We start from the raw sequence: 25,979 nt of genomic DNA, 5'->3' as shown, positions 1-25,979 counted from the left end.
TGTGTCTTTGCGTTCTTGAGAGATGTCTGTAGGTGAGGCTTTCCATTTCTAGGGATATGTTCTTGTTCCCTCCTTCAGTGTCCCACGATACTGTACAGTGGTGGTAATACACTGCGGCTTCACTGCACAATGGGTTTTAAAAACAGCTGTGCTAAACTGGATTACGTAGATGTATTTATTTTTTTAATACTTGTGTCCACTATGCTGTCTTTAGAGATAATGCTAGATCTTATTGTAAAATCTAGTTTAATATTAATTGCATATAAGCATCTCACAAAACTCATTTTTTAAATAGCTGGTATTTCTGCTGGGTAAGGATGAAGTTGTGCTAACGTCCTGCTGAGCACAGTGCTGTTAAATACCAGGACACCGCTGCTGGCTCGGGAGGTCCGAGGGCTGCAACCAGCTGGGGGCTGCAGGAATTTGTTGGGGGGTAGACTCATGTGATTGCTGCCTTTTAATTTTCCCTGGGCTTTTAGTCACTTTTGAAAACAGGTCACTGGGCTGGAGAGACCTTTTGGTGTGACTCTGCTGCAGCGCATAACCAATGCTGACAGTAAAAGCCTGATGTTAATCCCTTCAAGGCCAAGAGTGCAGGTTGAGGGTAAAATCTAATCTACGAAATCTAAACCTGTGGTGCTCTGCTGTAGTTTTGTTACTTCTTGGTACTCTAGTTTTCTGAAATACATGGATGCATACTGACTATTCCACCTCCTGTTTTAAAAAATTGTGTGTCTTAGGCCTTGCTGGTGAGGTTATGGCTGTCAGAAGTTTGTTTTTAAGCTAGTTCTGCATTTAGCTACATACAAGTGTTATCACTTCATGCATTTCATTTTGATCATTTATTTAGTCAGTGATAGAGACTGTTCATCATCTTCCTTTTTCACATTGTATTTTCTCTGTGATGTGGCTATTCATCAATGTAACATATTTGAGAAAAACAATGTCATTCCCCAGTAAAAAAACAGGTTAGTGAAGGAACAACTCACTCGAATGATGGCACAATAAACGGTCACATTAGAAAAGCAATAGAGGTTTGCTTTGTTTCATTAAAGTGAATCTAAATTTCTCAGCTCTGATCCAACATCGAGTTTACAGGTTGAGGATTGTGAGCCCATGGAGAGGTTGGGTCTTTAAAAATAAACTAGAACCAAACTCCTCCTCTTCAGGTATTAAGTTATACTGGAGATGACTGTCTTGCATTTCTGTAGGAACATTGAATGGAAGGAAGAAGATCAGTGGGTTTTTCAGACTGTTACCAGTCAGTACCCAAGGGATCTTCAGAGGAGGAGGACTTTGTACCTCGACGTGCTGCAGAGATACCTTCCTCACAAGTCCAGGCGTGATCTGGTCAGTGGTGTTTTAAAAATTAGATCACTTCTATAAATTCTTACATAAATCCTGTAGTGAACATTTGTATTAAAGAATGTTTATAAAAGTTTTTTTATTTTAAAATTTCTTAATTATAAATTTTATTCTGCACAGTGAAGAAGGGATGTCCCTGTCCTCGAAATGCACAAACTTGAAAACCTGCCACTTCCTCACAATAAGCACTGTGGAGATTTTATCGTTCCACATACTCTTCCAGCCAGATTCACAAAATGAGTTTGTTAGCATTGCTTTTGCTGTACAGTTTCACAGTTATATCATGCTATTCTGCTTCTCTTGGTATTTTTATTTTTGATGAGGATGGATGGCATTGTCGCGCTGTCTAGGAATAGTTATTTTAATTGGTCTGTGGCACATACATAGCAGGAAGAGTGGAAAGTTATCTCCTGCTCTCGGGGAGAGGCTATTTTTACATGCGTAATGCCTTTCAAATTGATTGCTGATTCCTCTTACACTCCACAGTGAATAAGCACATAGCAGCTAATAGAGAAACCCATTTCAAGGCCAGAACACTTTGCGATGTCTTAAGTAAAGTAGGAGTCTTTTTTTATCCCTGTATGTATTTTTAGACCATCTATGTGCTTGTGTTTGAGGAGCGCCTAGTGCAAAGGAGTGACAGTGAAATGATACTGATAATTAGCATAGTTTCACCAAAAATAAAGTTCTTATGGATTTCAGAACTTTTGCCTGTGAGAGCTGGGCCAAATAATTACATGCTTTGTACAATGTAGGTATATTTTAAGCAGAGCCGTTACTAATGGGTATCAGTGGGTATCCCTAATTCTTTGAAGGTTTGTTTTAGTTTTAAAAGTTCTGAATTTAAAAATCACAATTGTGCATTGAATTGCCATCTCTTAGTATGCATATGTGTGACAAATACAGGAATACTAAAACACCACTAAGAATCTATATTCTTCGAGCATCCGTGTCCCGTTAGAGTACTGAACTCTGACCTCCTCTGCCTCCTTCCCTCCGAGGGATGGATCAGTGGGCGAGCACTGCGTGGCTTGTCAGAGAGGGCTGGGCGCAGAGCTGCAAACTTTCCACCCTATTTCTTGTTTCTGAGTGTCCCAGCTTTAGGACCTTGCTGGCGAGGCTCACCTGGGTTTGTGGCAGCAGCCAAGGTGCTGTGAACCGCGGATGCAGTAGCCTATGTGCGTTTGGCCAAAGAGAAGCTCCAGAGGTTTTGGTGCCACTTTATCTTCCTCCAGCTACGAGTGGACAGCAATATCTGTGGGCTAGGCACCAGGCGAGTCAGCATCCCCCGTCCCCTGCCAAAAGCCTGGAAATCAGCACCAAGAGTGGTCCCCTTGACACCCGTGAGCAGCCAGCCATCTCTAGAACCTCCCTCGTCCTTGTAACCTGTGTTTTGGGGGATTTAAGACAGGCCCAAGACTCTACTGTCTCCGCCTGTGCAGCCTTACCTGTTACTGCTCTGCCACAGCTGCAAGCCCCAGTGTCCTGGGGGACCTCACTGAACAGGGCCAAAGAAGGTGTGTGTAGGAGTGAACACTGATCATTTTTGTTAGGTGGTGACATTGGTGGTGGCAATATGCTGCCTGGCAAGCTAAAAATCCATATCCAGACTTCCTGCTAGGAAAGAAAAAGTGAAGCTGCTCCTGATCTGTAGTGAGTTCCTACAGCTGCTGGAGCTGTAGATCTTCATTTGCTACAAAGAGCCCCATGTTGCTGAAAGTGCTCGATTTCTCTGGGGATGTACGGAAGGGACCTGCTTGCGCTGGGTACTTGAGGGCAGGAAGGAGCTGTTGCGTTTGATTCATTCACACGGCAGAGGCGTCGCTCAGAGCAGAACGGTGGGATGGCAGGATGGTACCGCTGGGGGAGAGCTGGGCTGGTGCCACCGCCTGCCGCTGCGGGAGAGCGCAGCGCTCCTGGCGGGATCCTGCCGGGCCCTGAGCTCTGAGATACTGGCGATACAAGAACTACATCAGTTACGTTCGAGGTTGGCAGAAATGTCTAGAATTATTTTATTAACGCATAGTTTTTAAACCTTTTTGAAACACTTTTTTAGGTTCTTCATGAGAAAGCTCGGGATCGTTACCACTTCATTAGGAGCCAGCGCAGAGCCTTGATATTAGATTGGGCACAAGCTAAGAAAGCCTTTTTGCTTAAGGGAGCGATGACTCTTGCTGAAGCCTCTGCTGCTCATGAGGCAGAAGTACTGCTGGCTAATACCAGACAGAAGCAGCAGGAGATCTGTGCAGATCTGAAAGCAAAGGTAGGTTCAGTTATAAATCTCCCACATCCAAGTCTGGTTTTTACTGGTAAATTCAAAATGAAGTTACAGTGTTTAAGTGAAGAAAAACTAACTGAAGCTAGTTGTCATAATCCTGGTTTTACTGGCCTGATTGAATTGTTTGAGGCAGTTGGGGAAAAAAAGCAAACTAATCTGTTGGCGGGGATCAGGATGGTTGTGAAGCTCAGCTTGCAAATGGCTTTGCAGATGCTCGGTTTCATTACCAACGAGGATTCTTGTTAGTGCTACAACCAGCTCTTGAACTTTGTTTGTCATTTCTTGATTAAGAATTTGATTACCTAGCACACTTTAGACCTTACTATGAGTTTCATACTGTGGTTATAATCTCTGTAGAAACAGCAGTCACATTTATTTTGATGGATTTTGAGCACCTTTGAAGAGTTTGAACTGTATTTCAGTGCTGGAAGAACAAGATTTGTTCTGCAGTTTATAATATGAGAGACTGTAAGCAAGCTACAGGAGTAAAAGTCTGGCACCAAATTCCTTGGGTTCCTTTGTAACACTGGCAAATCACAAAAGTGTGTCCTTCAGAAAAGTGGGATTGATATCTCTGCTGTCTGAGACTCAGTTCATAATTGCTTTTAGCACTAGAATCCCCAGAAGTGCAAGTGAAGTGTTCCATTCATTATCACCACCACCAGATTTCTAGATTAATGCCAGTCTGTTCTCAGAGAAACAATGAATCGTAGGATCCCAGAGTGGTCTGGGCGGGAAGGGACCTCAGAGCCCGTGCAGTGCCACCCGCTGCCCCGGGCAGGGCCACCTGCCACCAGCCCAGGTTGCCCAAAGCCCCGTCCAACCTGGCCTTGAGCCCTTCCAGGGAGGGGGCAGCCACAGCTTCTCTGGGCAGCCTGTGCCAGGGCCTCACCCCCCTCACAGGGGAGAATTTCTGCCTTAGATCTCATCTAAATCTCCCTCTGTCAGTTTAACCCCGTTCCCCCTCGTCCTATCCCTCCCCCTGATGACGAGTCCCCCCCCTTTCCCACAGCCCCTTTCAGCCCTGGGGGGCCGCTCTAAGGTCTCCCCGGAGCCTTCTCTCCTCCAGCTGAACCCCCCAACTCTCCCAGCCTGTCCTCACAGGGGTGCTCCAGCCCCCCCAGCATCTCCGTGGCCTCCTCTGGCCCCGCTCCAGCAGGTCCTATCTTCCCTTCTGTGTATTTTTAAGAATGCTTTCTAAGACCTCAAAAAATGGATCTCAACTTGTTTGCCCTTGTCATGGAGGTTTCACAGTATTCTGGAAGGTGATTTACTGTGTTAAGAGGTGAAAAAAGATAATAACACCTGGGGTTTTTTTGGTAAGAGAATAGAATAAAATGGGAGGAGCCCAGACACAAGAAAAAGGTGCTACGATGTTGCTGCCTAATGCATTTGTAAGGGAACTACATTTCTGGGCGTGACAGACATGTTAAGGTTTGTTTAATCTGCTCTCTGAATTTCCACTTGCACAGAACTCCTGACAGCATACATGGTGGATTATTCTCACCTTACCAGCATTACCTCTGTTGAACCCTTACTTTTCAGCAAAATACTAAACTCTTGCTTTTGGTTTTCTGTAAGTAGAAAAACACAGTAAAACCTGTACTGTGATGAAGATTTTTGATGTTGGTGCTAGTTTTTCACTATAGTACTAATACCAAAAACCTTCTGTCTCCTGTTCCTGGAGCCATCTGTCATCAGAGGGTTTTAATCTAAATACTTTAGGGTTAGAAACTGTCTGGGCTTCCCACAGTGGGGAGTGGGGGACTACCCTACTTTAACTGCTCTGGGGGCTTCCCTGGAGCCAGGTGGAGTAAGGAGTGGTTCTCCAGAGTTGGGGCAGTTGTTTGGTTTGTTTGGGTTTCTTTTACGTAGACCCGCCTTTCTGGAATTGCTGTGTCTCTCTTCTCTGCACAGTTAGAGGTGCAAGGGCCATTTATTCCAAAACTGAATTTATGACTCAGTCTTTTTTTTTCTTTTTTCTTACTTTTTGTGGGGAAGAAAAAACCCCAAGCAAGTGTTGGAGTACTTATGTGGCCTCCATGTAGCTTAAGAATCTCACTAATTCATTGAATGTTGTCTGAAAGTTTTTTGAGTTCTGACCTCCTGTTTCCAGCAATGTGGAACTGTTTGAAACTTAAACCTATTAGGCCTGCACTTTTCAAAAGGTGGCTTTGTTAAATTGTTGAACGTTTGAACAAAACCCATTCACCTGTTTCTCAGAAAAAAAGAAATGAAAAGGTACATTTTTTTCATTAAAGGAGGATATCATTGTGACCTTGTTTTGATCAGCTCTGCAGCTGAAAGGGCTAGAGGACGGAAGTTGAAATTGGGCAAGGAGCTAGCTGTTTTTCAAAGAAATTATTCTGAATGTATCCATGGGTTTTGTTTGGATTTGATGAGTATATGCATTTGAAAACTTGTACTTTACCCAGTTACAGTTCATTTTACAGACTTGTCTTTCTGCACTCCTGAAGCGTGCGGCTCCCCAGTGTGGGTAGGGGCTGGGGGTAGAAGGGACCCTCGGCCTCAGGAGTTGGCTCACGGGGAGCACCCAGCCTGGCCAGGGCCCGGCACACGCCGTGAAAAGGGAACCTCTCTGAGTGTGGACCTGGGGGTCAGGGATGAGGGCTATTCTCCCACTTTCTCTTTTTGGCCATTCATTGACTTGGTTTTTTACATTTCAGTAAGTTTAGCACCGGCGGGTTTCAGGAGCAGTCATAGCGTTTCTGTGCTGACTTACATCAGCTGCTAACCAAGGTGGGGACACAGACACTAAGCTATGTAAGCAGTTCTAGAAATGCAAAGGGTCACTAGATCCATTCTGCAGACCAAATATGCAGAAACACATTAAAATCAAAGTGGATTGTTTAAGCAGCTGTTAATGGTAGAGTGTGAGAAGAGGAAAGCTGAATATGACACCGTTCATTCAACTTCCAGTCAGTAAACCGTTTAGCCTGTTCTACTCGATTTAAAAGGGCTACCTGTCTGTATTCTATGTTCTTTGAGTTTGTGGGGTTTTTCAAAATAGTTTTTCTTTGTGTGTGAAAATCAGTTTGTTCCTAATTGTAGTACAAATTGAGCAATGGAAAAGAGAAAGAAGATATTCATGTGTGACAGGCTATGCATTTTTTAATTACTGCAGTAACCACATGATCTCACCTACCTTTTCTATAGTTCTTTTAATCTCTCAACAGCAAACCAAAGGCACAGCAAACAGACTAAGGGATACATTATTTAGAGCTGGTTTAAATGCACTAGAAGCAACTATGCCATCAGTGAGACTCTAGGCCTTGTGACTGATAAGAGGTGATAGCAATTGAGAAGTAAAGCAGCAGAGAAGTTAATGTTTATAGCAGTTTTTACTTGGGGAACGGACTGTCAAATTCTTGTTCCATGTCACAGAAGATGTCCTTAACAGAATTCAGTCTCCAAGGAGGACTTTGAAACAACTCAAGAAGCTCAGGTGAAATAAATCACAAGGGCCATATGGTAGTTATCAGAATGAAATAAAGTGTGAAATGCATAATGCTAGTGAGGATATATTGTACATTCTTACAGAGGAGATGTTTCTGGTACATATCTTTAACCTCAGTTTGCTGTGGGGGGAAAAAATCCCAAAACCATGGGGGAGTGGGTGGGGGTGTTACACTCGGAACGAGCAATCAGGAATCACTAAGATTTGGTATTCTTTATACTGTGTGGATTTAACCACTGTCAGGGTTCTGTAGTAGATGCTGTGCAAAAAAATTCTCTTTCTGTGTAAAATGCCTCATTCTAAACAACACAGAGAAGCAAATTCTTCTGTTGTCACAAGGTAGATAAGTAATGAAGTGAGAGCACCATCTTTTCAGAGGGTTAGTAGGGTGCTGCTTCACAGCTGGGGTTTGAAGGGTTGAAGTACTTGCTGTAATACATTTAGAAATCTGGTCAAGGTATTTGCATGCATTTTAAACATTATTTTTCTAATGAATTTATCTTGAAATGTTTATAATCCAGTACTTTCCATCTTCATGTAAAACAATTTTAAAAGGACGCTCAAGGGAAGACCTACAGCAGTAGACAAAAGAACAGTTGAATCCCTGCGTATGAAGCATAGAGTGGGCTTTTCCTTCCTTAGTATAAAGCTGTGTGCCTGCCTGCGCTTAAATCTTGTCTCTTTTTATGTTCCAGGATTAATCCCCACTCCAGTGCTAAAATCTCTTGCAACACACTCTGAAATTTTGGAGAGCAACTCTCGCACTCCTTATCCTGGCAGAAACTAAGATAAATTAATTTCAAAAGGAAAAGAGTTAGGTGGAATTAACTGGGATGTTGGAAATCATATAAAGCATGTTGCAGGTTGCCTTCCTTCTCTCTTCCTCTATAATGAGAAGAAAGGAAGTGTCAGTAAACTCAGGGGGGGAAAAAGTTGCATCTCCCTATTCAGCACATAGACAAGGAAGTCCCTGATTTGAATTATTTGGCTGCCATAGGAGATCAGCATTGAAATATTACAACTGAATGTTAAAAAAAAAGAAGGTAAGCCTGGATAGGTATCAAATGTAGTACTTTGACTATGGTCTGGTCATTTTGCAGGAACCTTTTTCAAAAATAAATATTTAAATAGTGTGATATTTAAAAGAAGAGTTGTCTTTTTCAAGGCATTGTCTATTGAGCGCTGAGGTGACCCGTTTGTTTGTTGGATTTGAGGAATACGAGGAAGTTTTAATCACCTAAATTTACATTGCAGGTACTTGTTCAGGAAGTACGTGGTGAACCTGAGTTGTCAGATGCTGTAGTATTTCTCTAAGGTGGATGTGAACACATAACTAGGATTTTAAAATTCACCAAAGATGAGCCAAATCTGATTCAGTAGTATGTTTTTAATCCAGGGTTAATAAAGCTGGATGTATTGGTTTGAGGTCAGCACAGCACTGACGAGTTACGTGGCTTTGGGGTCAGATGAAGCTCATACACAGAGGTGGTCTCTGCGAATTTTCCTTGCTTTTCCCTTCACCCCTCCCTTCCCCCCCGTTTTCCTATACCACATGTGTTTTATCACATGATATTATTTCTGAATCTATCAACCTCTTTACTGAAATCTTCTCACAAGTAATTACCTAATATTTTGTCTAAGGACACGGCAGGTTTAAAGTGTTACCATCCCAAATATTTTTCTTACCTCCTGGTGCAGTTCACAGCAGTTTGTTATGGTGACAAACAAACTTAGGAGGTGTGTAAAAAACAGCAGACATTCTCTACATTTTAAGCTACAAATGAAAAAATAATTGTCCTCTTGGTTAATTAAGAAAAAGTCATTAGCAGAATACAAAGATCAATAACCAGATGCTCATTATGTTAACTAGATCCCGGGCTGTATTCCAGTGGGGTTCGGTAAATACTGACTGGGAGGAGTGGCAGTCCAGGCTTTAGCTGTGCCGGTTCCGTGAGCTGTGCTTGCCGGGTGCTTGGCAGTGGTTATGGGAGTGGGCCACTGCGATCGCGGGCCACTGCCAGCCTCAGCCCAGCCCCGAGCGGCCGTGCTCTGCGCCCGTGGGTGCAGGGGGGGCGCTTCCACCTGCCTTCCTGGTTCGGTCCAGCGCAGTAATGAGCTCGCAGTAGATGAGACGGTGTCGGAGCTTGGAAACGCTTCCTTCGGTGCCTGGCTGCTGAGGGGTCTGGGAAGGAGCGGAGCACCCGCAGCACCACACCCTCGGGTTGTTGAACCGCGCTGACTCCCTCAGGGGTGCAGGACGCTGTCAGCTGCGTGCTCACCGGGAGCCCCTGGGCCTTGGCAACGGGGACTGCAGGGCCACCTGCACGGGAGGAGACAGTGCACTGACTTCGCAGCTCCGACATCCCTTTGAACAACTCATTGCGCCCCAAAGCTTCAGCCGGTCAGAGGAGACATAGTGCCTCAGCCTGAGACATATCTTGCTCCTTACACCTGCCTGCTAGCTCTGTCAAAGCTTGGAGGATCTTTAGTATGAGATGTACATTTATCTGTCAAACTGAGTTTTAATTGTCCAGTGATCCCCAAAATTACTTGAGGATGGACAAGCAGACAGCTTGCATTAATTTTTTAGGAGAATTACCTTCCTTCTTCAGCTAGGAAAGTGGCACCTGAGGCAAGCAAAATAATTTGCATTAAAATTTTGCAAAAGTAGTAAAGGATCAAAGGAGCTCTTTGTACGACTGCAGAAGGAACTAGGAGAGATAGTGCTGGATATAACAGGACAGCAGTTTCAGCTAAGGAGATGTAAATAGAAATGTGGCTTACTTAAGGTTATGTGTGTGTGAATATTTCAGCCTGTGTAATAGTTAAACATGTTAATGAACCGTTGACACTCCCATTGTCAAGAACAGAAGGATGCTCTGAATAATGCTGGCAGGGAAGAGAGGGGAATACAAGGACAAGCTGTGAAAGAGCGGAGCAAGGTGATGTGACGTGCTTTCAGCTCCAGGGAACCAAAGCTGGTCCTGTACTGGATCACAAGTTTTACAGGTACCAATCCTAGACCTTGTGGCTGAGTTTCCGAACTGAGAGCAATGTATCTTTTTACTCTTCAGGTTATGGCTGAGGATTATGCTCAAAGGCTTTTCTATCATATCCCTTTTTCAAATCTAAACACTTTTATAGCTGAAGAAAATGTCTACAGTTCTGTTAATGGTCAAAACAGTGACTTTTAACAGCTTCCTGATTTTCAAATTAAAATCTTTTTAGAGGTGGATTTTTTTAAATTATTTTTTTAATGTAACAAAATTAATCCTAGCACCAGTAGTCTTGCTTCTCTCCGTTATTTCTTGCAGAGCTCTTAGAGGTAGCCTGTGGAGCACAAGCTGCTCAAGAGCACCAGTCAAAAATCCACTAGGGATGTGAACTAATCACAGCCAAAACAAGATTATCTTCCGAGATCAACAAACAAACTTGCAAGTATATTATTTCTTAATTATTCCACTGCCACATGCTCTAATACTGGACTTCTCACGGGTCTGTGTGAGTCGGGAGCAGAGTACTGTTAGCTTGTACCATTTGCTGTTTTGTCATTCGAGACCCTGTGGAGTCTGGGCGAGATTCCAGGTGCTGCTCAGAAGTTTTCAGGGTAGAGGAATCCCCAGGCTAGAGAAGGAGGAACAGGTTTTGAGAGTTGGAAGTTGCTGGAGACTTCATCCCGCCACCTGTTAATCGCAGCAGTTGATGCTGCTGGTGTACCTGTCGATGTCGTGGGTGACTTCACGGGTTCGCTGGTGCCCGCAGGTGAGTGTCCCGGGGGAGGCCGGTGTCCTCCTCGCTGCTGGGCTGTGCCGTGCCCGGGGAGATGTCGGCTGCTGTCGTGGGGGCTGGGTTTTTGTGTAGGGGAGGAGGTGTTGGCGGGGGGTTTGAGTGCTGGGGTTTGGCGCGAAGCTGAGGGCAGGCAGCGCGAGGCGTGGTACGGCAGGGCGCAGGGAGGCGTCCCCGGGCGTGGGGCTGCTGCCCTCCCTGGCCTCCCCCCACAGCCTGCCCCCCACGGCAGCAGCACTTGCAGCTAGAGCATCTTTAGGGACTTTGGAAATCTGAACTTCCATGTCAGTCCGTAAGGTTACTGGCACACAAGAAAGGGAAAGCAGTAGGTATGATGCTTATAAAAAAGGACTTTCTGGGACTTCTTAAGTTTAAGTGTGATGGCTTTTTCACATTGCTTTGACAAGCTCCCCTCTCCCCATAATACTTTTGACTCCAGGGAACTGTTCTTAGTACACATTTGAATTTTTTCCCTTCTATAAGCTCTTGTATTCACACCCTGAGGCACCCGTCTCATTATCTTTCCATTTAGGAACATAAGCATACACTTTCTATTCTTATTTTATTTCTGAGAATAACACTGTTAATATTTTATATTTCAATGTGTGGTGGGTTTGATTAGTGCAAGGTATTTTTTTATTTTCAGTTGTCACAAGTATACATCAGTAGCAGGTCTATACATCATCGTTTCTTTGGAGGTGTAATCTTTGTTGAGGCAAAATTTACCTGTGAATTTCAAAGTCCTGGCAAACAAATCGTTAACTGACAGTCTAGAAATCCACGAGATGCCCCTTGCACAAGTGTAAATCTGTTCTCCGGTACCTGTGCTGTGAGTTCTGCGTGTCTGAGAGCTGCTGAAACTACTGCACACTGGCACATGTTACCAGCAGGTCCAGCATTTTCTAGATTTCACCCTTTTCATGTGTGCCCAAACCATCTACAAAGAGCGTATCCAGGCATTGCTTGCCAGGGGTGTGGGGCTGCTGTGCAGACACTGCGGAGGCTGACGTGTTGGTGTGAGAAAAGCTGTGGCAATTCTGTCCTGGAAATGCAGATGTTTTACAACAGGCATTCGTTTCCTTCTCCCTGGTCCCCAGCAAAAAGTCTTAGGGTTTGTAATGAGAAATTGTGGGTGAATGCAAGTAAGTTTGAAAACTTTCTCTTTTTTAAATGAAATGCACTACTTTGCAGTACTCAGAACTACAGAACCATCTAGGTTGGAAAAGACCTTGAAGATCATCTAGTTCAACCATTACCCCAAGTCCTCTGACAGCAGACTCAAACTCAGGATCTTTACTAGTAATGGAGAGTTTTACCAATAGCTTTACCACTAATGTCATCTGCCAAGGAAGTACTTTTTGTTACGTGTTCTAAAATATATATTAGCCTGATTGCTTATTCCTTACCACCTTCATAAAACAGCAGCTCTAATGAAGACCAACAATACAGGAGCTTTTGACCTTTGCAACTTGCTGACAGGACCCAAATCTGAGAGACAGCATCGCTGCACTGAGAAGTGACACATCAAGGTTTCCGGTAGCTTCAACAGTAGTGGCTTAAAAAAAAGTTTTACTTTTGTAACACAGGCTTCTATTGTCCTGTTCCATTTATAAAATATTTAAGTCTAAGGGATTTATTATCCCATTAACCCAAGTGGAATTTATGTCCTTAACTTCTATTAATGGTAATAGAAATTACCATGGTGAATCCTTGTTCTTCTATGGGAGACTAGGTCTTTAATTTTTTATTTTCCTCTACATTCCCCTCCCCCTTTCCTTAAAAAATCTTTCTTTTTTTCCACCTTAGAATGGAAGGGAGTTGCTCAGGCAAGAGACATAGATCAGCAGGCACTACTTTATCTGAAGTATTAACGACTGGGCTGCATTGCAAGTGAAAAGGATGTACTGCTGGTAACAAAAGTCACCTTTTAATGAGTTTTCCATGTTAATCTTCTAGTGATCTCCATTGGACTGTGCTCTTTGCCAGTAGTAGATAAAAAGTAATGACCTTCTCTTGTGTGGGGAAATAAGAAGTTTGCCAAATTTATTAAATCATCTTCATCGATTGGATGATGTGTCCATTAGGAACTGAACTGAGAAGAATATTCTTACTGAATACCTGATGTTACAATCCTGTAATTCCTTTAGCCCATAACTTTTTATCACTTAATCACCTTTTACATTACTTTTTATCACTTAATCACCTTTTACATGTTTTGCTTAATTCTGTTTTCAGGACACACTAGAAATGCCTAGTTCTAAACCGGCCTTTTCTCTGTAAACAGAATTCCTTCGGCCACCAGCTTGTTCTGAGGCTACAGTCCTTATCTTAAAAACGCAAAGGAAAAATGTCATGGTGACGTGGTTAGAATCCAAACTTGCGGTTAAGAGGCATTTTCCCCCTGTGCCTTGTGGGTCCCTCTGGAGCAGTGCAGCGGTGTCTGACCCGCGGTGGCAGGGCCAGCTCCGGGTTCCGCCCGGCGAGAAGCAGGACAGGAGCCCTGGGCAGGGGCAGGCCACGGCGCCCATGGGCTGGAAGGAGGGAGAGGAGCAGCAGATCAGCTCCTTGCTGCGCTCCCAGCTGCCTCTTCCTCTGGGGCTTCCTGGGCACGGTGCCTGAGCTGTGGGGGAGCCTCAGGTGGCCTCCGGGGCTGTGGCGGAGGGTCCTGCGGTGGGGAGCGGGCAGTCCCCGGGCGACGCGGCGCTCGTCCTCTCCAGGGCTGACTGCTTGGTTCCCAACGACCACTTGGGCTCTATCTGCACAAGCCCAGAAAGCTGCTGAGCTTCTGCTCTGTCTTCCTTAAAGCCTGACACAGAGCTTTTACCACCCAACAGGAGTTTTATTGCGACCTACGTGATTTTTGGCAGAGCTGATGAGCGCAGCGTAGTCCTGCGTTGGGGTTGGTCTGTGTTATCCCAGGTGTGAAACACGCAATACCACCTCAGGGCTCTTGTTGGGATGTCCCGGCCGCTTTGCGGAGCGACCAGTGAGAGCCCTGGCACAGGTGTGTGCAGATGCATTCTGTGATTCCTTGGTTTAGAATTCCCTTTGTATTGAATTCCTTTAAGTAGTCTTTGAGTCGCCGGTCATCTTGTAATCCCATTGCAACGTCTCCGACCGTGCAGCCCTGATTGCTGCAGCTGCTCTCGCTTTCAGTTGCATGGTGATGCCACCGTGAAAGCGCTGCTTCTCTCAGCAGCGTGGAGCAGCTTCCTGCTGCGTGCTCCCTCAACTCACTCGTTCAGATTTTGCAGTACTACTTGCGATATGTAGCATCATCATTTGTGAAGTTATTTTTCTTGAAGAGAGTCTTAATTTTTTTTTTTCCTGGGCATTTTTAGAATCGGTTGTGAACAGTTTGAAGAAGAAAAAAAACCTACATAAGGAAAGGTGTGCAGAAATGTTTCAGAGATTAATAAAGCTCTGGGATATTCTGAAAGTGTACTGGGATCAGGTCATTTCGCAAGGTTGAAAGTGAGCGAGAGAGAATCAGGGTGGGGCTATCACAGGGTTTTCTCTTCGTGCCTTTAATTATGACCAACAGCACTGACTTTATCGCACAGCTATTGGGAATTCTTGCTTAGGGTTTGAATTCTAGCAGCTGCTTATACCTGTGTAGCACAGCGTAGCCTGTGAGAACACTGCTCTGGAGCTCTGCCTAGCCGTTTGGTGACACTGTTCCTCCTGCCACTGTACATCCTCTTGGTCTGCAGCGTGTTTCCCCGGGGTTTTGAAGGCTGGTTTTACTCCCTGTGTGACCCTCTCCCTTCTCCCGTGTCCCATTCCCCGAGCTACCAGTCTACCTGCCAGCAGGAGCTTGATGCCAGCTCCCGTGTGTCACCCCTAGGCAGCTGCACCGCCCGTTTGTAACGTACGTCAGCGTGGCTTAGGGAGAAAACCTGACGTGGTGCTGTTACCGTGTGCTAATTCAATGGGGATTCTCAAGGAAAGTCTCTCAAAACTCGCTTTGTCATTAAAAGAGACGTATCTGTAACATTAAGCACATGGTAAATACATTATTGCCATTCAGATGTTAGAGTGAAAGAACTAATTTATTACTTTAATTACTTTGTAGTATACTTTATGTTACTGGAATATGCGATGTTGAAATAATGAACTGACAGTAGGTAGGTATGCATTCTGTTCAGCACAGCAATTTAATATTCACTTGGCAAAAGCGCCACTAGTAATACACGGGCTGTGAAATGCACTTGCAATGCCAGTTGTAATTAAAAACTTTCAGAACTTAATTTGGCAGTGCTTACTGCTCAAATGTAAGCTTCTTTGTGAAACAGGCAATAGGGGATCCAATTCTTAGTGTATTTTCAATATTAGTTTCACTACTAGGATTTTTTAAATATTTAAACAGCGCATTTACTGTTGACACAGTAAACTCTACCTTTCTGATTTTCTACTCATAGGAATGAAAAAATGCAATCAAACACACATTAAATTTTTTTTGTGCATTCTGTGGTCCCAGATTACTGCCTCAGTGAATCAGAATTATTGGTCAGGATTTTTTGGAGGGGTCTCTTCAGATCTGCATGATCCTACCTCTGGAGGCAAAACGTGATGAATCCAGTGGGATTCTTGAAAAGCTGGAGTGGTGGGAATGCTGGAAACAGCACCAGACAGTGCGTGCCCATGGCCGGGTGCCCTGCAGCAGCACCGGGGGCTCCCTGGGCTGGCACCTGGCGCCGTGCGCTCGCCCGGGTCAGTCCAGCCGCAGGCCGGGGTCTGTCCGCCCCTGAGTTACAAGAGTCTCTCTCCTGATCCTTGAACCCTGGGCAGTGCCAACAGGGGGGTCCGTGTCCTGTGGGCAGTGCTGCCCCGAGAGACGCCCCCTCCAGGCGGGGCGGCCCACAGAAGTGGGGCTGCGGGACTAGATTCTCTCTTGGAGAGATGCTTTCGTGTTCAGATGTAGTTTTAAAAAATGGAGTATATTGACAATTTGAATCAGCTGTTTAATTCCTAAATTTTGGTATTTCTTGCATAATAAAACACTAATTTAGCTCAGCTCTGCTAAGAACATTTTACCCTGTATGACTTTAACTCTTTGTGTGGGGAAAGCGTGGCCTAATGCCAACCTACTGAATCACATTTTATAAATATTTTGCAAACATGGCTTTTCTGGGTTTTATCAATTTTTCCTTTTTTGTTGCAACTATGAATAATTTTTTTAAAGGAGGTGACTCCTCTTTTGCCTTAATGAAAAGGCATAGATTAGCTATACGTGGGAGGGGAAGGGATAATGTAAACTAACTTCATACACTGCCTACAGAAAGCAGCAGCGTGTATTGCGGGCAAGGGAACAATGAAACTGTCCCTCCTTCTGTCATTCTTATCACCTGTTTTCTTGATAGGCAATGAGCTCATGCATTCAGAAGAACTAACCAGATAAAAATGGAAGGCAGAATCTACTCACTGAGTAAAAATAGGTGTGTTTAGTAGCGATTGAGGGCAATGTAGAGAGCATTGTGGAAGGTAGTGGAGATATGCACTGAATTATTGACACGTCAGCTTTGCCTGGGGAACCTCACTGCATGATTAATGTTTTGTCAGCTGAGTGAAGTTACATATTTGATGCTTGGTTACGCTCGCTTGTTTGTATGAAACCTGTTGAGAATCTGGATTGTGCCCCAGTATTGATTTCTGACCTGAATCAAAAGGGCTTTCACAGAAGAGCTGCATGAAGACAACTAGGGGAAGTGATTGTGGCCTGGCGTGAGGCTGGCGTGTAACATGTGCCATATCACCAACTGCTGATCAGAATGGCTTGAGGTGATTTTACACTACATTAGTGCCTGTGTCTGCTTGCTGCTTTGCTGGTGTTTTCTTTCCTTTGACCAGTTCTTATCTTGACAGACTCTGCTGGGCCAATTCTATTCTCAACATCCAGTTCCAGTCAGTAGCTCCCCTGAAGTATCAGTTAACTGCAGCTTTTATTGAGACCAGTTTAAAGGACTCACCATGCAAATGAATGGCTGCAATCAAACAATTAAGATCCCTGGTTAATATGTAAATTAGTATCGAGAGGAGACCACTAAAGGATCAAAAGGGTTCTCGGAGGTGGGGGAAAGCTGAGGCTGCATCGTGTCATGAGCCTGCTTACACTGGCATAGATCTCATTATTGAAGAGAGTTTGAAAGGGGTGTGATGCAGGATGTAGGAAAATGCAAACTTTAAAAAAGCAATTTTTGTGTTACATAGTTTGACTGTTACCTCATTTCAGTTCAGAAAATCTCAGTGATGTTATTACAGAAGTTTAAAGTTCCTTCGAATGCTTCTGCAGTTTATTCTAGTTCCAGTCTTTTAGAAGATTTCATGTTTTGTTTGCTGTTAGATTTTAAAGCTTCATGTCTCTGTGTTTGCTTCAGTCTGTTTCAAAAGTGAGGTAGAAATGATTGCATGCTCTTCCACATTCACTTTCAAAACATTCCTTTGGGTTTATTAGTGTAGCAAGTGAAGGGTAACTGAAACAATTTAGCATTTTATTTTAGATTCTTAAACTGCTAAAATGCATGAGCAGACTGCTGTCAAAATTGCTAAATAAAAATTTCTATTTAGACAAAGACCTTATGTTCCCAGTTTTGCAGTGTGGGGGAGGTTTCACTCAGGTAAGCTCCAGAAAATAGGGTCTTACAAAAACTGACACCTTCCCTCTACAAGTCTGTTAGCTGCTAGTGTGGTCATCTCATCTCATCCTCATTCTGTTTTTATTGTTGTTCCATATTTCCGTTTAGATGGATGGTTGGAAATTGTAATGGGCTGTTCCCATTAGGTGTGGTACACGTTCTTCTGCTGACGCTTCCCTCGGAACTCGCTTGCCACAGCGCATGGAGCTGCTAGGGGTTTCTTTACCCACATATGCTCATTCGTGTACAGCTTAGAACCAGTCGGTTTGTCACTCCCTCTGCATGAGACAGGCCCAAACCCGTTGGCTTCCTCTGTAGAATCCATCTAACAAACCTCTGCTACGTAGCCATTTTTTGCTTAAATCCTCACTTAACCATTTTCACTCTTTCAGGCTAAGCCAGCTGTCCTGATCCCCTCCAGTGCTGAACTGGTCATCACTGTCAGAACTATAGAAAACCCTGAAATAAAGGGCTGAATCCCTCTCGGTCCTCACACTCGCCTGTTCCTCACCTTCGGTGGCTGTGTCAGAACTTGGGAGAGTTCAGACAACTTTCCCAGGAAAGCATGTCAGGTCCAGCCCCTCTTACCTGCTGCTTTTCTGCCTTTTTGGTAGTGTCCCTACGCTGAACTCCATCACAAGAATCCTTGCTTTGCATATTCCTCAAGAAGATGCATTTCTGTTACGCCTAAAACCATAGCTAAATGCCTGATTCTTTTTCTTGGAACTTGTTTAAATCTTACAGCATCTGCTTGTCGACTTGGTGTTTTTAACTTAGGAAGCAACTTACAGAAATAAGATCTCAGATGACAGGAGGGAAGGCTTGAGTCCCAGAGCTAAGTATGGGAACTGGCAAGGGAGAGTTATGTGAGGACTGAACTAGGGAGGGGATGTGTTCCTGTCTCCACCTGGGTCATTCCTTGGCACTAATGAACAGCCAGTGGACAGCAGAGAAGACATTCCCTGGAAGAGAGCAGCTCTTCTGCTTCTTGGTGATTTTCAAGTGGAACAGCGACAGTGTCCGGGAGTGAGAAGACCCTGGTTCAAGCTAGTTTAGAATTGAGGATGTTCTGTGTAATTTTGAGGACATCTGGATACAGGTCCCTGCCTCAAAAAGTGTTTCATTATTTCTTTCTTGCTGGAGTGAGTCCAGTGAAGGACCATTAAGATGAAGGGTGTGGGGCACCTCTCCTGTGAGGGAAGGCAGAGAGAGCTGGGACTGCTCAGCCCAGAGAAGAGGAGCCTTGGGGGATCTCATCGAGGTGGATAAATACCTGGAGGGAGGGTGCGAAGAGGCCAGAGCCAGGCTCTTCTGTAAAATATCTAATTGGCGAAGATGGCTGCTTCCTAGCTTTTGGTTTTTCCCCTAGAAAGGAGAGAAAGGACATTTCAGAAGATGAAACTCAGTTATGAGCAGGCCTTCACTGAGAATTAGGTAGAAAAAGGGAAGAAAGGTTAAAAAGCATCTAATGTTCAGCTAAATCATAATTTTTAACTTTGGGGATGAAATTGAAGCTGGGAAAAGTTGGATGTGCTCTGGGTGAATAGTAGTGTAAATGAACGTTGCTTGAAGAACCCCAAAACTCTGTCCTTTTTATTAAAACATGGCAACACACCAGTTAGCGCTCATGCTTGGGTATGGCAGCAAACTGCACTGAACTTTCAAAGATAAACTCAGGTTGCAGGAAACAAAAATAACTGTTGGTTAGTCTATGTACACATGGCAGAGTATTTCTTTAACAAGCTATTTAAAAATGTTTTAAGAAAGAGTTTAATTTTACAACCACTGTAAAATTTCATGTTATTTTGATTCTTTGCCTGCACTATGTGAAAAGTCACAGCGGTGTTTAGTCTATTGGGACACTCTGCAAAGAAGAAACTGTTATTTAGCAGAGAAGTGAGGCAAACAGGGCATCACTCAGAGATGCAGCTCCCTGAGAACCTCAGGCCATGGGGAGTGCTGGGTTCCTGAACAGAAATCTTTCACAAGTGCAGAACAGAAGAATGAATCGAGTCTGTGCACGCAGCTAGTGAAATGCAGTACATGGAAAAAACATATAAATATTTTGATAGCTTTGTAATAACGTACTCGCTGTAGCACAGAATGCAGATGAAAACTGGCAGCGATGCTTGTTCATTTGAGGAGCAGAGGGGTCTGTCAGCACTGGACCAAGCCGCTGTGGGTGCTGCTGACTCCCCGCAGCACGGATCTGCCCAGGCCCGGGGCCGGCTGAGCGCTCCCGGTGAGCCGCACGCCGGGGCCGGTTCCTGAGGACGTGCTGCCCTGTTAGAGCACTACGGGGTGTCGGGAAGGTGTCAGGAGGTCAGCGTCCTCCTGCGTGATTTCCCTGCGCACACCAGTCGGTTGTGGGTCACATGTTCACGTGCGCCTGCTGAACGGTCTGGTATTGCTGAGGAGGGTGTAAATGCGGGTCCGTAAATGGATTACACGGGTTTCCTTCCCAGCCCCAGGCTGGCAGGGCCACGGTATTACCCAAGCCTGCTGCGGGAATGACTTTTCAACCGTTCCTTCCAGGTTCTACAGTGGAAAGCACAGCAGGAAGAGGCTGCGCAACTAGAAGCTGCCGTAGCTGCCAGAAGAAAGGAGAAGAAAGATGAGGAAGAAAGACTACAGAAAGAACAGGAGATGACTCGTAGAGCTCAGGAGAAAGAGAAAGTATGAGAAACTTTTATACATTTTTGCATATGTTAATGTGTACAATTGCCTTTAAAATCTCTAACCCTTCTCAACTGTGTGTTCTCCTAAAGTCTGGAGCATTAGTATGGAGGTGAGCAGATGGTTAGTTGAGTCTTGCTGCTGTCCATCTTAGCTTTCACACTGCCTGCTCCTGAACACCGGTTATATACTTCATTACATTTCTTAAAAAAGCATTCACAAGTAACTGTATGTGACTCTGTGTCACAAACAATCAGTGCTGAGGCGCTACTGGATTGCCAGTTCTTACAGATTTGTGCTTTTTAGCGATGTGGCACAGGCTCTGGCAGCTGCCCGTGCTGCAGTGGGTTGCAGTGCAGCACAGACCCCGTGTCCCTCGTCCCCTTGTCCCCCGGCAGCACACTGTGCCTGGCACATGGGCCCTGGAGCAGGCCGGGGCTCCACCTCCGCCTGCGCCGCCCCGACAGCGGGCGTCTGCGCCACGGCTGGCCCTGGGGGACGGGCTCTGATGCCTATTTGATGTCTAAACTGCAATTTATTAGAAAATCGGAAATCCCCTACTATGAATGTAATGCTTTGGGAAAACCAGGCTGTGTCATGTCTGTGTTTGTGTTGACCTTTTAATTTCAGTAGTACGGTGAAAATCCAGGACGTTGTCTTATTAGAACTTCACCTCTTTTTTCTGGTTATGTTTTACACTGAAATCTGTCATGCTCAGAGTCCAGCTCTCCTGTAGCGTACTTGTTTCTGTGGCATATTTATTTCTGGAAAAAAGGAAGTTGGAGAATGTCATAGATTCTTGCTGCTTTGTCTTTCAAACGCTGATGAGTTGTCACTCTTACAGGACTACTCATGCTAACACATTTGCAAGAAGGGTCGCTAAAAGCTGGGCTGTTACAACATGCCAGTTAAAAGCAGAGTTAAGAAAACAAGGCTAAACTCTTCCAAATAGAGTATTTTCATGATGCATGTGAAGGCTTTAGTGACATCAGTATGTGTCACACTACAGAAAACTTGTGCAAAAGAAGGAAGAAAACAAAATCTCTATATACATTACCATGTTTTCTCATTAGATTTTACCTTCTTGTCTTTATCTGCCATGTTTCTGTATAAATTATCTCACTGGGAGCCAATGTTTACTGATGGGACTACAACATGGCCAGTTAGACGCCCTGGGATGTGATGGATTCTCCTGTTGGTAGAGGTGTCTATTGCAGAGATATTCCTTGCAGGGAAAAAACCCACAAAACTATCCATACTTAGAGCAATTAGATTAAGTTGTACTGAAGCAATTTACACCTACTAAAAGCAGAAAAGAAATTATAGCAAAGCAAAATAAATAACCTGCGGGCAGGTGAAACTGGCTGCCTTGGCAGGAGAATGAAAATGAGGTGCTACACTACTTGGAATTTCCCTGGTTTTATAGCATCAAATATCTCTTCCTTGTTTTTTCCAAAGAAACGTGTCTTCCTGCCATGTCGAATAGGTCAAGAGCAGAAGCTCTTGCAGCTCATTGTACTCCTGGTGTTAGCTTGCGTGACCGCTGAGTTTGGTTATATCAGCAGTTCTGCAGAGAGGCACTTGATGAAAGTGCTGCCTGGAGAAGAGAAGTGAAGCTGCTGAAGCCTTCTCGTCTCCAGGCAGAGGCTGTTACCTCTCGTTGGTTCTCGCTGCAAGGCCCAGAGCCAGTGTTTGAAAAGCTGCCTAATTTCAGATTGATTTTATTATATTTGGTCATGACTGTGTTTGCACATTGCAGGTATCCAGTTTCTTCTCTAGCTGAAGAAGTCTCTGCTTACGTTGGTCACCTGGTTTTATTCTTTTTCTGCCATTTATCTTAAAGATGAATTATAGATTCTTGGCAGAGCACAATCCTTCTGTTAACCTATGCCCAACCATATAGTTAGCAAAATTGCAACTAATTGTCCAAAAGTCAGTTTCAAGAGATGTTTCTCCTTCAAAATGCACAGAATACTCTCGCTTTTCATAGGAATCAGAGATTTTCGTAGGAATCGGGAAAGGTATTGGAAGGGACCTCAAGAGGTGTCTAGTCCAATCTCCTGCTCAGTTACGGGGTCTGATCAGGTGATGCATGACTTTATCCTCATTTTAATTTGTCCTATTTTTCCTTAAATTTATCTCCAGTATTTGACACTGTCATTTCAAAATGTCAGGTTCAAAAGCTGAGACGAGACATATTTATGTGTTTGCAAACCATGCACTTCCACAGAAATTCTGGCTCAGTTTAAATCAGTATTAGTTTTACCTTTACCCTTAATTGCCTTACTGCAGATATCCGCAGTGAACTTCTGAGAGGTAAACCTCTATAAAAAGACACAGGAATTTTTCAAGATTGTGTGTATGTGCATTAGTGTTCCAAAGCTTTATTGTACGTGTGGTTTCTTTGTTTTCACACTGAGGTGTGTCCTGGTTATTTGTTCTTGACTGATATGTTGTTATGGTTCTTACATGCTGGATTTAAAGTTATAAAATAACAAATTTAGGCAGAACATCTACTTTGGTGTGTTCATTCATCTTGTATAGAAGAGTTTTCTGGATGAGATGTGATGAGATTTTGTCTGGTGTGGATAATGTGGAAGTTGTCTCGGTTGGCGCGTGTGATTGTGAGAGTTTGTGGTTTCTGCACCAGCCTGAATGAACCCCCAGAGAGGGGGGCTGCCTGTGTTTAATGATGGTTTGCTGCTTTGGTTATGAGAAACTTTGCTGCTGCTTTTTGTTACATCTTGTTCTGCTTATTTGTCTTTACTCAGGCTGTTTTTGTAGTAGCAGGTGACTGAAACCGCAGGGAAGGGAAGAGGCGTGGGGCAGCTGCGTTGGCCCCGCCGCCAGCAATGTTCATTTTACGGGTAAATGTTTTGATTGTGCAAACCTTCCACTTTTCTCTGGCCTGCATGTAATGTCTATACAGAGCATCCTCTGCCCGTGCACAGATGGAATACAGCTGTCTGAGGGCAACAGTCATGTGTTTCATTTGAGTACTGTACATCCGAGATCCTTAAACAGGGCTGCTAACCTGCCGCTGCTTCGCTGGAGGACGTCCATGGCAGCAAGAGGAACGCATGAAACGCCCGTGGCCGGTGTGAAAGGAATGCCCACTCTGCCCAGTTTGGAACCTAGGCTGGGTATGACAAGCACTTCCCAACCTGAGAATGGGCAAAACAACATTGGATCTTAAATCCCAACGCTACGTTTGCTCTATTGGACTGCAGATCAGATTTTTTCCTGTATGTCTGACATTCCACATTCAGACATATCCACTGGCCCCTAATTAGAGTTAATAAAAACCCCTCCAGGCAACATAGAATACAGAAAGGGGAATAATTACAAAAGAGAGACTTTTATTTCAGAAATATAAATATTCCAAACAGTATTAAACAAAAGCATTCTAAGAAGTATGGCTATAGCCATCCTTGTTTTGATGTAGTTCATATATAAAAAATGGCCTATATAAAGAAACGAGTGGCTTACAGCTTGGGAATTGTGAAATACAAGCACTCTTTGGAAGACCCGTTTTATTCTGAATCATGATAGTTAAAGTTTTTTCTGCACAAAGTCAGTCATCTAAAGAGGATGGTATTTTGCCTGCCATTTCAACTGAAATCTCCAAGAGAGGCTTAAATTCAGTACAGTTCCGAGGATGATACAGAAGTTATTTTTATTGCCATTTTATGGAGCTTTTCCTATGTGAGATGATTCCATAAGTAAATTTCATTGTCAGAAATTACCTTTGTTTTGGGAGGTAGGATAAGGTCTTAGACCTTCACAGGAGCTTTATGCATTTAATCATAAAATCAACAGATTATTGTGGTGTAATTTCAATTGCTTTTTGTAATTCATTTTCTAACTAACACTTTCTTAGGTTATTAAAATTCCTAAGATTTTCTTAGATTTTTGCATCTTTTTCTAAAGATTCTTTTCTGTATTTTTCTAGCTGTATTTTAAATTTTAAAAACACAATGCTGTTTTGTCAGTGAATTACAACTTGGCAGCATTGTCATATGCTCCTGTCATCATCAATAGTCTCTTCAAAAACTCAGTCTTGATTTTCAAGGTAAACACTATCTTTGTTTTGCTGGAAGCAGTAATTTTTAGTTAATTTTTTATCTTTTCTCTTTCTATTTGTCATAGCAATTGCTAAGAAGTCTGTTAGGTCTAAGGTATTACGGGGTTTCTCAGTCAGCCCTGAGGTGGTACAAAGCACTGGCTAATGTTTTGGTTTCTGATTTGACAGTGCATCATGGTATGTCAGTATTTCTCTTCTCATCCCAGCTTGACTTTCTCTTCTGGTACCTGCACATGGAATGGAAAAAAAAAAGTTGGAAATGAGAGTGAAAAGTACAACAAAGAGAAATTGCAGGAGCACCAATGCTTGTAGATCTACCAGGTCATGCTGACTCTTCTCTCCGGGATAGCAGAGTGTAAGGCAGAGAAGGGAACGTGTGCTACCTGTTGGAGGTGACGTGTAACCGAGTGCAGGATTGTGTGCCGCTGTTAATAGCTGGGACAGGCAGGAAGGGTCGGCTTAGCGGCGGCTGGGGCAGGGGGCTGCAAGATCAGGAAACAGGGGGTCTTATGGCGAGGTGTGCTGGGGTTTGCCATGGGCAAAGGGGCGCAGGAGAGGGCTGGGGCGTCACAGTACACATAACGGACACCTCCCAGGCTGAGTTCAGAAGTTATGTTCGTATCCAGTCACGTAGGCTGAGCTGTTTCATATTAATAACGTAATAAAGAGGAGCGTAGTGCCCTGAATACACTCCTCTCTCTTTGAGCTTATGTTCCTAGCCAGGTTCCTAGCTAGAGATGTCTAAACTCTTCCTGAAAATTAGTTGCTGAAAGTAGGTGAACCAAACGGCTTTTTGTCCTAATATATAATTTGTCTATCAGTGTTTACTACAAAATCTTACTTATGATTTTATGTGCCTTCGTGCTGGGTCTGTGTGTGTGGCAGGTGTTTGGTAGCAGGGGAGGGGGTGCAGCAGTGGCCCCGTGAGAAGCTCCTCAGAGCTCCCCCAGCTCCGCGTCGGAGCCGCCTCTGGCCAAGGCCGGGCAGTGGGCGACGGGGCTGCCTCTGGGGTAACGGCTGCGGGAAGGGACTGGGAGGAGGAGGGGGCTGCTGGGGGGGAGGTAGGAGAAAGACCCCTCTGCCGACACCGAGGTCAGTGGGGAAGGAAAGAGGAGGAAGGGGGGAGCTGGCAGAGCAGAGCCCCCCTGTACCCCCTGGGGTCACAGAGGAGCAGGGATCTGCCTGGGGAGGGCTGTAGAGCTTTTGTTCTCTCCATGTTTGCAGAAATACAGAAAACAAAATAAGAATAATTCACAAGCCAGGGTAGTGAGAACAAATAAAGTAAGAAAAGTAGTAAGTCAAAGAAAATCCAGTTTTGATATTTTTAGAATAAAATTTATATCTTGGAACAGTATGGGCTAACAACAGATTTACTAGGAGAATAAGAGGGTGTGCAGCCCCCACAGCAAAATAGTGCAGTCAGACTGTGGACACAGCATATAATCTTCAGCTGCAAAGGGAAGAATACCACTTTCATTTTTACTAAAAATCGGATCAGAACTCTCTGCTTTCCCTTTCAAACGTGGCCAGCCCAGACCTCTTCTGACGCACACCAGCAATCAGAGCTCTTTTCCAGACAGTTTTGGTCTCAGGTTCTTAGCCTGAAGGAGCTCAAATCTGAATTTTCTGCATCATCAGCAGGATCAGAGCCAGCGAGAGCGCGCAGCAGCCCAGGTA

General features: G+C 44.3%; 1 protein-coding gene across 6 annotated transcripts in view; it reads left to right on the top strand.

The window, feature by feature from the left end:
- Positions 1–25,979, top strand: part of CCDC148 (coiled-coil domain containing 148) — a 73,340-nt gene that overhangs the window by 33,212 nt on the left and 14,149 nt on the right. For all 6 annotated transcript variants that reach the window (XR_003398773.1, XM_026852233.1, XM_026852231.1 and 3 more), the window contains 3 exons: positions 1,212–1,350; positions 3,422–3,628; positions 20,078–20,218. Coding sequence is in view for 5 of the 6 variants with exons in the window: in XM_026852233.1 (XP_026708034.1) it covers positions 1,212–1,350; positions 3,422–3,628; positions 20,078–20,218 (487 nt within the window). In the remaining variant the exon portion in view is untranslated. The remainder of the gene's footprint in view (positions 1–1,211; positions 1,351–3,421; positions 3,629–20,077; positions 20,219–25,979) is intronic.

The sequence above is a fragment of the Athene cunicularia genome (assembly GCF_003259725.1).
Source record: "Athene cunicularia isolate RWA chromosome 7 unlocalized genomic scaffold, athCun1 chr7_part1, whole genome shotgun sequence".
Classification (NCBI taxonomy): Eukaryota; Metazoa; Chordata; class Aves; order Strigiformes; family Strigidae; genus Athene; species Athene cunicularia.
The sequence above is the reverse complement of the archived record's forward strand: the minus strand, read 5'-3'. Positions and strand labels throughout refer to the sequence as shown.